At 40.5% G+C, this 12,586-nt stretch overlaps 1 protein-coding gene across 10 annotated transcripts in view; it reads left to right on the forward strand.

The window, feature by feature from the left end:
• RIPOR2 (RHO family interacting cell polarization regulator 2) overlaps positions 1-12,586 on the forward strand; it is a 217,509-nt gene that overhangs the window by 166,011 nt on the left and 38,912 nt on the right. For 8 of the 10 annotated variants that reach the window (XM_042237463.2, XM_042237466.2, XM_042237468.2 and 5 more), the window contains exons 2-7: positions 515-641; positions 3,829-3,984; positions 4,691-4,769; positions 6,486-6,509; positions 7,909-7,962; positions 11,777-11,926. In XM_042237463.2, coding sequence (XP_042093397.1) covers positions 515-641; positions 3,829-3,984; positions 4,691-4,769; positions 6,486-6,509; positions 7,909-7,962; positions 11,777-11,926 — 590 coding nt within the window. Of the gene's footprint in view, positions 1-93; positions 236-514; positions 642-1,391; positions 1,480-3,828; positions 3,985-4,690; positions 4,770-6,485; positions 6,510-7,908; positions 7,963-11,776; positions 11,927-12,586 lie in introns of those variants that run through there. The other 2 variants (XM_060403424.1, XM_027959141.3) reach the window with 2 other exon arrangements.

Here is a 12,586-nt window from a genome sequence, read left to right on the forward strand (position 1 = left end):
ATATACTTAAGTGTAGAAAAAGGGAGAACAAGTTTAAGTAAGTTCATCTCTCAGGAAACCTAGTGTTTTTTGTCTTGTGACTTCCAAGTGTAGAATTCCACCCTAAGACTGAGCCGTGCTTTGAATGTGACACAGAGCCTGTCTGAAACTTGACTTGGCCTATTTGTGAGCTTCTGCTGATGTTATTGCTGTTCTAAATGGAGGGAAACATTACAAAGTTTCCATGATTTGGAAGGTACGGTTGAACCTTGTTTAAAAAAAAAAATCCCTGAAGACACCCTAAAGTAACTGATAATGGTGTCTAATTTATATTTATTTGTCTTTGTGTGTTTCTTTACCTAAGATCTGAACCCTTTGGGTTAAAAAGAACATGTCATAGGAAAGAAGTCTTACAAGCATCTAACAGCGATGACTCACCTTACCCCATGTCACCTCCTATTATCGTTGACAGGCTTAGCATGTTTTCTGTTTGAACCTGACAGTTATTTGCCTTAACCTTTCCATTGTCTTACAGGACTACCAGCCAGACTCCCAGAAATCATGTTGGTAGGATCCCAGTCCTTCTCGCCTGGAGGGCCCAATGGGATCATCAGGAGCCAGTCCTTTGCGGGGTTCAGTGGCCTTCAGGAGCGGCGATCCAGGCAAGTCATGATGGTTCTCTCTTGGGACACAGCTTGAGAGGGATGCGAACCCTGATGCTCTGAACAAGGTCCGCGTCCATGTGGCCTGCTCAAAACACACACCTGTGCTGTTTTAATCTCTTTCATGAAAAAGATGTAATGTTCCCCAAATATCTATCATTTAAGAATTGCTCCTGCAAAGGAGATGGCTGAAGATTTAGGACAAGCTAGCAATATGTGTGCGTAGCTCTCCCTACCCCCACTCCACCCCTGCCCCGTGTTTTTCAGATCTTTTGATACCTGTTGCTAAAGTGCCTCCAACGTTTGAGCCCATTTATCCTCTAACAGAGGATAAATCCAGTAACAACAGATTTGCCTTTATCCACACATCTGCTGATACTGAGCATTTTCTAAAAATCCTTCTCAGTCTTTTAGATCATCCTTAATTGAGGTTAAATGTGTTTTCATAAGTTTACTTGTTTTTTGTCTATACTTTGGGAATAACCAGTTCATTTACATCCATTGCCTATTTTGAGGGTGTACATTTACATATTTTCTTACAGAATAGTAAAAGTTCTTTATACACCCATTTCAGCACCATCTATGGTAGTCTTTTCCTGCCAATTTAAATTGTTCTTTTTTTTCTTTTCACCTTTTGACCCCCTTGGCCCATTTCTCTTACCTACCCTTCAATCCCTGCCTCTGACAGCCACCAACTGGTTCTCTATATCTACAAACTTGGTTTGTTTTTTTTTTTTCTTTTAGATTGTACATTGATCTGACTTACTTCCTTACGTATTGATGACCTCAAGGTCCTTCTATGTTGTCACAAATGGCAAGATTTCATTGTTGTTTATGGGTGAATAGTATTCCTTTTATTTTGTTGATGGTTTCCTTTGCTTTGTAGAAGCTTTTTGTTTTTTTAGTTTGATGTAGTCTTCCTTGTATATTTTTGCTTTGGTTGCTTTTGCTTTTGGTGTTTTATTCAAAAAGTCACAGCCAAGACCTGTGTCAAGGAGTTTACTGCCTATGTTTTATTTTAGGAGTTTTATGGTTTCAGGTCTTACAGTCAAGTCTTTAATCCATTTTGAGTTAACTTTTTTATATGGTGTAAGAGAGGGTCCAGTTTCATTCTTTTGCATGTAGCTGTCCAGTTTCTCCAGCACCATTTATTGAAGAGACTGTCTTTCCCCCATTGTATATTCTTGACTCCTCTGTCATAAATTAATTGACCATATATAGGAGGGTTTATTTCTGGGTTCTCTATTCATTGATCTATTTCCAGATCAATTCATTGATCTCTACTGTATTCATTGTATTCATTGATCTCTATTCACTGGTCACAGTCTGACCCGTGCCAGACTGTTTTGATTACTGTAGCTTTATAATAAAGTTTGAAATCACCCCATACCCCTTTTTGAAGCACATTTCCATTGTATTGGGGGGATTTGCATTGTATTTGTAACTGGGGGTTTATTTTTGGTATGAAGTTATGCAGTGACTGCCTCTGCAGACTGACTCTGAGGAGCAGATGTCTGTCATTCAGACACAGCCTTGGGAAAGTTATTCTTCACTTTCCCCAGTATCTCCTCTCATCTAAAACAGAACCTAGGGGAACTCAAGAAAGAAAAGACAGGTAGTGAAATAAGCAACATGGAATAAAGTTGGTCCTCAGGTTGTCTGACGTGATAAAGGTCTTGCATTCTTAGGGGGTTTATGTGTTCTGACATACATTGTCCCCTTTGGTACACACAGTGATGGCAGAGGGAGGTAACTAAGAATTACCCTGGAAGGTGCCCACCTGCCACACTCAGAGGTCATGGCTTTCCACTTGACAGCTGGGTCAGTGAGTAGTCTGGCCTCTTAGCTTCCTAATCAGATCAGTAGTTTGGGGATAAGTTACCATGTGTCCATCTTACCACTATAGGCTGCCTCCCTGCCACTAATAGAGATTTTGAGTTTCATGTTATACCGAAACAAAATTTATTCCATAAAATAAAGCTTAAGGGGATTCCCTGGTGGTCCAATGGTTAGGACTCAGTGCTTTCACTGCTGAGACCTGGGTTCGATCCCTCATCAAGGAACTAAGATCCTGCAAGCCTCACAGTGCAGTCAATAAATAAATAAATAATCAATAAAACTTTTTAAAAAATCTATCCTCAGAGATACTGCAGGTTTGAATCCAGACCACTGCAGTAAAGCAAATATCATAATAAAGCGGGTCACGTAAATTTTTTGGTTTTCCAGTGCATATAAAAGTTACATTTATACTACACTGTAGTCTATTAACTGTATAATAGCATTATGTCTAAAAAAAAAATGGACATACCATAATTAAATACTTTATTGGTAAAAAATGCTAACCATCATCTAACAACACAGGACTGCTGCACGTCTTCAATTTGTGAAAAAACACAGTATCTTTGAAGTGTAATAAAATAAGGTGTGCTTGCCTATAGAATTATTCCTTTGTCATGCTCTGACCCTCACTTAAGATGTATGCATTCACATCTCAGTCGAATTTGCCTTCTTTTTATGATTTTATTTATTTACGTTTGGCTGTGCTGACTCTGCTGGTGTGCTTTCTCCAGTTGCAGTAGCAGGGGCTGATCTTTAGTTGCCGTGCTCAGGCGTTTCATTGCAGTGGCTTCTCTTGTTGTGGAGTATGGGCTCAAGGCATGGAGTATGGGCTTAGTTGCTCCTCAGCATGCAGGATCTTCCTGGATCAGGGATCGAACCCATGTCTCCTGCATTGGCAGGGAGACAGACTCTTTACCAATGAGCCACCAGGGAAGCCCCCCAGTCAAATTCAGTAGATGGACACACCTGATGCCACATAGTGAACATATTTTTTTAGCTGGATTATATCCTTCTGCCTGTTCATTATTTCTACCTAGAAGTGTGTGTCCTTGGCTTCCCATGAGGATTCAGTGATGTGACATGCTTTCATTCAGAGTGTACATTACCTACAGCCAGGCGTCGACTCTGGGTAGCCACTGCCCAGCCAAACTTCCAGATTTCAGCAGTTAAATCTAATACCACAAAACAAAATGTAGGATGGCTCAGATCTACTAATATGCAAGAGAATGTTGCCTACCCCAAAAGACGCTAATGCAAATACAATCTGATTAAAAGGCATTTCTTTGATCAGATCACTTTGGCTGCCAGAAACTGAAGCCATTTCAGCTTTTCTTTTCTCTTTCCATAGATGTAACTCCTTCATTGAAAATTCCTCCGCTCTCAAGAAGCCTCAGGCCAAACTGAAGAAAATGCACAATTTAGGACACAAAAACAGCAGCCCTCCCAAAGAGCCTCAGCCTAAAAGGGTGGAAGAGGTCTACAGGGCTTTGAAAAATGGACTTGAGTAAGAACATCAAACCTAATGATATATTGAAACCTTGTTCCTTTCTAAAATCCTCAGGAGGGTCAGAAAAGCTAGTCTTGTAAGCTAATTTTAGAATGTCTATTTCTGTAGCATGATTGCACCATAATTGAGGAAACCTTAAATGAGTCCGAAAGATAAGAACTCTGTCTGGTTTCCATCATAGCCAAACATTGAAAGGGATCTGAAAAAGTAATATATTTATATTTAACTCAGCATTGGATTTCACTTCAGCAATGGTAGACAGGCATATCTGTTCTAGAGACTGCTAAAGAAGGGTTCTAAAACCTTCCCAAGTATATTATAGCAATGGTTTGTCCAGAATAAAACTTCCCTAGTGTGTGGTGAGATGCATACAGTCAATGTCATGTGGAACTTAGATGGGATTCCGTGAGCCCAGACCCAAGACTGACTCCATAGTACTCACCCCTCCCTCTTCACTGGTTTTGCTTTCCTGCACTGCCAGCTTCATGGGGTTCTCCTTTTAGACTATCTGGATAATATAAGAGGCAACTGCTAGAGCTTTCAAAATGTGGAGAGTTTGGAAAAATGCAGAGCCTTTCCCTCACCAGCTCTGCACTCCACAGAGTAAGGTTCAGGTTCTTAATCCTCCTGTTCAGGTCAGCATCAGCACTGATTCCACTCAGTGGTCATGGAGTTCACGATCACGTCTCTCTTATCTTTACAGTGAGTATCTGGAGGTTCACCAGACAGAGCTGGATAAGCTGACAACTCAGTTAAAAGATATGAGAAGAAACTCTCGCCTGGTAGGTACTGATCATTAAGATGTTAACGCAGTGGGGTTTTGGGGTGGGAGAGGAGGCGCTGCTAAGTAACTTGTCTTATTGGATGGGCATAGGATGAGGAAGAAGCTTCAAGAAAAGCAGATCCAAGGGGCAAAGTACCATCTGCTTCCGGATGTGTATCTTAATGCTTTATTCTTAATATGTTCCAGTATTTTCCAAGCATATTTATGCAGACAAACTGTGTAATCAGGAAAAAAAAATACTTAAAAAAAAACTCCCTATACCCCTCCTCCCACAAAATATAAGGAAATAAAAAGTTGGGATTTTCCTCTGGGAGATAGTGATGCCCAGGGAAGCCTGGCATGCTGCAGTTCATGGGGTCACAAAGAGTCAAACACAACTTAGCCACTGAACAACACCACCACCATATTTTTAGTGTTGGAATTTGGAGCCCAGAACTTTTGTTTTATCTCCAGTTTTTAAAAAGTAATAGGTGAGTGATATCAGAAAGGGGAAGGAAGCTCAAGAGGCCATTGTTAGGAGAAATCAGAGGAGTCCTTGAACCATTTTAACTACACATGGTATTGTTGGAGATTCTTACACATTTCCTCTATTCTGAATCTGTGAGGGCTTCTCTGCTTGAAGAGGTGTTTCTAATGATTTTAAATGATTCTGTTAAGTCCTAAATGATATGCCTTAATGTTCCAAGGCATCAGAAAGCCCGGGAAAACTCTACATACACAAGGTACAGATATACATGAATAGCTGTTATCTTTTTTAACAGATGTGCTAAAATGTATATTTTTGTCCTGAAAAGCCTGAAATATGCAGGCTTAGGGACTTCCCTAGTGGCTCAGTTGGTGAAGAATCTGCATGCAATGCAGGAGACCCAGGTTAGATCCCTGAGTTGGGAAGATCCCAGCCCACTCCAGTAGTCTTGCCTGGAGAAATCCATGGACAAAGAGGCTGGGTAGGGGTTAAATTCTTCACAGAAAGTTGAAGTTTTATATTCTAATGATATTGAAGGATAAAATGTTCTCATTTATGTGGAACTCACTGTGGAGTGGCCTTCAGAGTTTTTGAATGCCCTTGACAGTCCTCAGCGGCAACAAATGTTCCCCTTTGGAGAACAATGGTGTGTGGATGGAGGAGCTTCCAGCGGGACCAAGTGTTCCATAACAACCCTTTTGATGGGGGCTGTGGGCTTAGTGTACTGATGCTCCTGTGATATTGTGACCGAGGAATAAACATGCTTTAAAGATAATTTGTGGAAAGCCTGTCACCACTCTCAAGGACTCTTCTTAAATATCAATTTTTATGTGTTTAAACAGGAAGCCAAGTCTTTTTTAACACATATATCACTGCTATTTTTCATGTTAACATTAAAAAAATTGTTTTAAGTGAAGATGAATTTCTGTGCCCCTCACTATGTAAGAGAGGAGAGCTCAAAGCAAGTGAACATTTTACAGCTCCCAGGGGGCAGTGAGGACTGGGCAGGGTTCTGGAGACACAGAATATAAATAAACACTAGCTCTTAAAAATATTCTTAGTGGTATTTAAAATAACCCAGATTTTTGCTCTTTTAAAGCAAATGTAAAAAGTCCAACAGAACATTTTGGGGTCGATCATTATTTCACTGATAATGCAGAAATGCAGACAAAATCCTTCCATTCGTGTCAGTAATGGTTTTGAGGGAACTATGTTTTAACCCGGATACTCTTTTTTTTTTAATTTTAGGGTGTGCTGTATGATCTAGACAAGGTAAGTTATTGTTCTGTGTTCAGGGCATTGCTGGGGGAAAAAAACGCTTCATCTTTGAGAAGTCAGCGATCTCCTCTTAGGTCCAGTTAAGGTCCTAGAGAAAGAGTTCATGCGTTTATCTAATGAGGATGATGTAAGTACTATGATCTACAGACTCAATAATGTGTTTAAGGTCACTTTTATAAAAATGCCACCTGGTTTCAGGGCTTCTCAGTGTGCTAGTAAGTTTAAGAATTTTCCAAGGGTTTAAAGGTCCATACCTGTGTTCTCTCTAAACGGGAACTATCATATTTCATCAAATGGAAGACATCTGTGATTGGAAAATACATCATTATCTTATGTGCCACTAAGAAAAAGAGTGATTCCAGGTAAACTGTGACACATTTCTTTCTTTTCACTGAAGTGTATTTTACATTTAGTGACAAACTCTCTTAGACCTATTTTAAACATACATATTTTTTAAAGTTATATACAATGTTGTCTCTTTCCATGCCTTTCTATATATTTGAGACCTTTGATGCTGAATCCTAGTATAATCTGCAAATATTTTAAAGGGTAATTAAATTTAGTATTTATCACTCAAAAGGAAGAGGTGACATAACCAACTATGATTATCTTGAGGCAGGCACAGACAGCAGCAGTTGTAAAATGCACCCCAATTTCAGAAACATTAAAATGGGGGTGAGTTCATCTTTGAACTGATAAAATGTCATTATGAAGGAATTTAAGTATACTCCAATATGATACTGTCCTGCCAGAAATCCAGGAAATTCAATTTGTTTGGCCTCCCTTGATGTTAAACATAAGGATTCTAAAAGCTAGCTCAAGTTCATCTTTCAGCGTGTGTCTTCAGTATTTTTCAAAAATACGGTCTAAGTTGATACTAGAGAATCTTTTAAAGTAGTAACAGAGATAGGAAGAAAGGGGAAATAGTTAACAATTTCTGGTATTTTTGAGTATGAGATAATAAAGATAGCCACACAGGGCTTTCCTGGTGGCTCAGTGGTAAAGAATCCATCTGCCAATACAGGGGACACAAGCCCCATCCCTGGGATCCCTGGTCCAGAAACCCCCCACATGGGGTGGAGCAACTAAGCCTGTGCAGCACAGATGCTGAGCTTGTGCTCTAAAGCCTGGGAACTGCAACGACTGAAGCTTGAGCATCCTAGCACCCATGGTCTGCAACGAGAAGCCACCGCAAGGAGCAGCCCTTGCACCACGACTAGAGAATAGCCCCCACTTACTGCAACGAGGGGAAAGTCCAGGCAGCAGCAAAGACCCAGCACAACCCAAAATAAATGAAGTTGTAAAATAAAAACCTTTAATAAATAGCTACACGTGTCTAATCAGTGAAACTGTAAATGTCTGTACTTTTTCAAACTTCTTCTTTTAATTCCAGCAAATTAAAACGATCGAAAGATACATGAGACGCCTGGAGTTTCACATCAGTAAGGTAATTGACATTCCTCTTGTCTTTGCCTGTTTTTCGGTTCTCAGTCACTAATCAGTATACCTTTGGCCTGAACGTAGCATCTAGTCATGGAGAATTTCGTATCCAATTGATTCCTAGCCTGATTAGCAGTTAAATCCTCCAACAGTCAGTAAAGTTGGAGGGAAAAAATAAGAATGGAGAGCCTGATGATCCAGCACATTTTTCCCTCTGCTTCAGTTCAACAGATATTTAGCCAGTGTTTCCTGTGCAGCGTGCCCAGTGACTAGTGTAGAATTCAGCCTCAGTGTGGTCTGGCCAGAGATAAGATTGCACCAGACTGACCCTACGAAAATCTTCACACTTGCTTAACTTTACACTTAGGTCCCACATATAACGGTTCCGTATCCTTCCTTGATAAAGAAGGAACCCCCATAATCTTCTTTATCAAGGCCTATTAAAATACTTAACCACAGCTGCAGCATAGCTCCCTCAATCTTTCTCATGCTTACTCAAGTTTCTTCCACTCTTCTTCACGTGGCTTGGTTTCCATGTTCCTTTTCATCCTCATTGCTTCCCTCTGTGTACTCCAGTTTGTCAGGGTCCCTGATATCCAGCCTGAACCCTACAAATAGTTGACTGATGATCCCACCACCCTAGCATGGAGTGGGACCATCCCCCGTCATTCTGGATACTGTCAGCAATATTGGCATAACCTAGAAACAGTTTCCTTTTGAGGGCAGCTGAATCACACTATCAGCAATTCCTGTTATATGCACCCATCAGAGGCACCCACTCATCTTCCAGGTGTGGAGACTGGAGGTTTTAGCTGTTCTCTCTACTAGGAGTCAGAAGTCTCGGGTTTACTTCCATCTCTGCCACATACTCACTGGGCTGTGTCATCTAGGTGGACCTTAACTTCCCACTCTGTGTAGTGAGCCTGGAGCTGCACGTAGTCGGTCTAGATGACCCGAAGTATCCTTTCCAGTTTAGAATTCTGTGATGATTTATATGTCTGTAAACGTGTGTATGGGGTACTGCCTTTGTACATTCCTACTTTGAAAGATATTTATTACCTTGGTAAATCTGAAATTGCTCCTATTTCTGTTCAACTCAATAAGTAAAACAATGACATCCATTAGAAGATATTTATGTGGCAGGTGACCTTTGAAATTACTCTGTTTAGTTGGGAAAATAGCAAGAAAACAGAATTAGTATTAGGAAAAAATGTATTTATCCATCTCATATCCATCATTGTAAGACATAACAATCTTAGTGGTTATTAAAGGTTAGTAACCCCCTATCTGTGGCATTTTATGCATGGATGCCTAACAAATCCTAACAAGTTATATTTTATTGACTCGGTTTATTTGATGAGAGCCACTGCTAACTTATAGGACTTCCCTGTAGCTCAAACGGTAAAGAATCTGCTTGCAATGCAGGAGACCAGGGTTTGATCCCTGGGTTGGGAAGATCCTCTGGAGAAGGTTATGGAAATCCACTCCAGTATTCTTGCCTGGAGAATCTCATGGACAGAGGAGCCTGGTAGGCTACAGTCTGTGGAGTCACAAAGAGTCAGACACGACTGAACGACAAACACACACACACACACACACACTGCTAACTTATAAGTGAGACAAATTCTTGCCTCCAGCTTCTGCTTAGGTGAGTGCAACCACCTAAATCCACCAATCCCAAAGATAACTAAACCCCTGCTTAGTTATCCTTTATGTGAAAGGTTAACTCCATTTGGCTAGGATAGACTAATATTTAAATGACAATAAATATGTATAACTGAATCACTTTGCTGTACACCTGAAACTAACATTGTTAATCAATGATACTCCAATATAAAATAAAAATTAAAAATAAATAAAAATAAAGTATTTTAAAAATAAATGAAAACAAGAATAAACTATTCTTTAAATGCAAAGTAGTATACTAATCATTAGGGCTATACCAGTGGTCCAGTGAACAGTTTCCTTATTAAGAGGATTACAGTCTCAGCGTCTTTGGAAAAGAGGCTGAAGGGCCAGTCCCTCAGGAGGCCACACAGATGAGGCAGCCAGGCCTGCGTCAGAAGAGGTATCAGCTCCTGTGTTTCTTAAGTCTCCAGGGGACCAGGCACATCAGACAATCTGCACCGTTTATTTAAATTTTCAAACTCCTCACCCATCCCTAACCTACTAAATCAGCGTCTCAGAGTTAGGCCTGGGCATCAACATTTTAACAAGCTCACCAACTGAGTCTTAGTTTGAATGTATGGAAACCACCCTCGATGCCAGTCACCAGCCAAAGGATCTTATCATCAGATATGCCACCATCCCTTGGGTCGTATACCTCCCTCTTATTCAGGGACAAATCCACCAACCCCAAAGATGAAAGACTGTTGTTCCTTACAGAGTTTCCTCTCAGAAAAGTGGAGTGAATTGTCAAAGAGCAGCAAAGAATCCTTTAACCAAGAGAATCATCTTCAGTCTCTCAACATTCGTGTACTCAGCTAGGCATCACTAACATCTGTATAGAGACAGAACTATGGAAAATTACACCATTAACAGGTAGTAGTAGTAACGCTTCTTAGTGATTAGCCAAAAGTTTGCCTTCAGGACGAAAGGGGAATCTTACATGCTGAAATCCATCATATTCATCTCCACCTTCTTCTGAATCCACAGCTATAGCCTCCTTTTAGAGAGAACAAAGTTTGTACTGAAATGAAAAATTCAAGTAGTCCTAGGTAGATAACTGCCTCCCAGAACATAGAATATCTTGTGATATCATGCTTTTTAATCTGCATGAAAATTCCTATAGTTAACTGAGGTTGGTGTGTTGATAACTGAAAATATCACAAGAGACTGTAGAGATAAATATCTGGAAGAACTTTAGGTTTTCTCAGTGTAGGCACTCTTGACATTTGGGGATAATTCCTTGCTGTAGGGAGCTGTCCTCTGTGATGTTTAGCAGCATCCCTGGCCTCTGCCCACTAGATGCTAGCAGCACCTCCCAGATGTGACATTGGAAAATGTCTCTAGATATTGCCAGATGTCCCTTGAATATCACAATCACCTTGGATTGATGGAGAATTACTGCCTGAGAAGTATTAAGTGACTGTCAGGCTTATCTAATGAGTATGATCAATAACCACTTGCAAAGAGTATATTATTATTTAGAAGCCTAAGCATAGAAGTATTGCAGAGAAATGTTCATTTCCATTCCTCCCATTTATGTTTTTAATTGTGGTATAATTTACATGCCGAAAATGTCACAGTTCTTATGTTTAGTTTGATAAGTTTTGACAATCATGCTTCAATCTAATTTAAAAAATAACTTACCATTGTTTTCTGTCTTTTGTTGAGCCACGTCTTTACAAAAATCATTTTCCATAAATAGTCTCAAGTTCTTTTTAAAAAGAATTCTAAATCTGGATGTGTGACTATCACCTGGTGATGCTCTTAAAATAAAGTGATAATAGCCCAGTATATGCAAGGTCTTCACATCAGTGTGATACTGTACATACTCTTCCAGTGTTTGTTCATTGTGTAAAAGACTCCTGTCCTCATTATCTAAACCTTATCTCACGCGGTCCACCAATGTTAAGTTCATTTTCATTCCATGCCATTTGAAAAGAAAGCTCAGAGTAAAATCTGGTTTGAAATAGAAAATGGATCTTAGTGGCTGAAACAAAAATGATGGGTCTGTCTAGAAAGGATAGCACTTCTATAAGAGTCTCCTTTTGAGTTCAGAAACATCAAGTATCTTGAACTCTTAGCCATGGCCTGTGTTACTTCCTTCAAGTGTGATAAATATTGATCGTGTTCTTGTTTTGTTTTGATTCTGGCAGGTAGATGAGCTCTATGAAGCTTATTGTATCCAAAGACGCCTCCAAGATGGTGCCAGTAAAATGAAGCAAGCCTTTGCAACATCACCTGCCAGCAAAGCTGCCCGCGAGAGCCTGTCAGAGATCAACCGGAGCTACAAAGAGTACACAGAGGTATGTGCCAGCCTGCTCGGCTGCTGAGCTCCACCTGTCCTGACCTGAATTGAATTGTCAAGAACCACAGGGCTTCCCAGGTGGTGCTAGTGGTAATGAACCCACCTGTCAATGCAGGAGATGTAAGAGACACACGTTCCATCCCTGGGTTGTGAAGATCCCATGGAGGAGGGCATGGCAACCCACTCCAGTATTCTTGCCTGGAGAATCCCATGGACAGAGGAGCCTGGCGGGCTACAGTCCATCGGGTAACAAAGAGTCGGACACGACTAAAGCGACTAAGCACACAAACATCCCAAGAACCAGGCAGCCTGCAAGCTCATTTCACTCTTTAGAGAGAGAAGTTTTGCTGTTTGCACGTCTTGCATTTTCTTGAAGCCATCAGTGCAGTTTTAAAAATGTCTCTTGGGTGGTATCATTCGTGCTATTTTGACTCAGCGCCTTCTGTAAACTCCAGAGCACGTGACTGTCTTGGTCTGTGAGCTTCACCTGTCAAGCACGCCCCCTCCTGGTGTCGTTGTAATAGACGTGTTCATGGGCGTGCAAATCCACAGGATTTTAAATGCTCTGAAGCTGTTCCCAGGACAAGTGTCCTGCTTCTTTATGTGTACATTCTGTGCACAAGTAGGCTACAAAGGCATGTTAAAAATGTCAGCAAAC

This window comes from Ovis aries, chromosome 20 (assembly GCF_016772045.2).
Source record: "Ovis aries strain OAR_USU_Benz2616 breed Rambouillet chromosome 20, ARS-UI_Ramb_v3.0, whole genome shotgun sequence".
NCBI classification, from domain to species: Eukaryota; Metazoa; Chordata; class Mammalia; order Artiodactyla; family Bovidae; genus Ovis; species Ovis aries.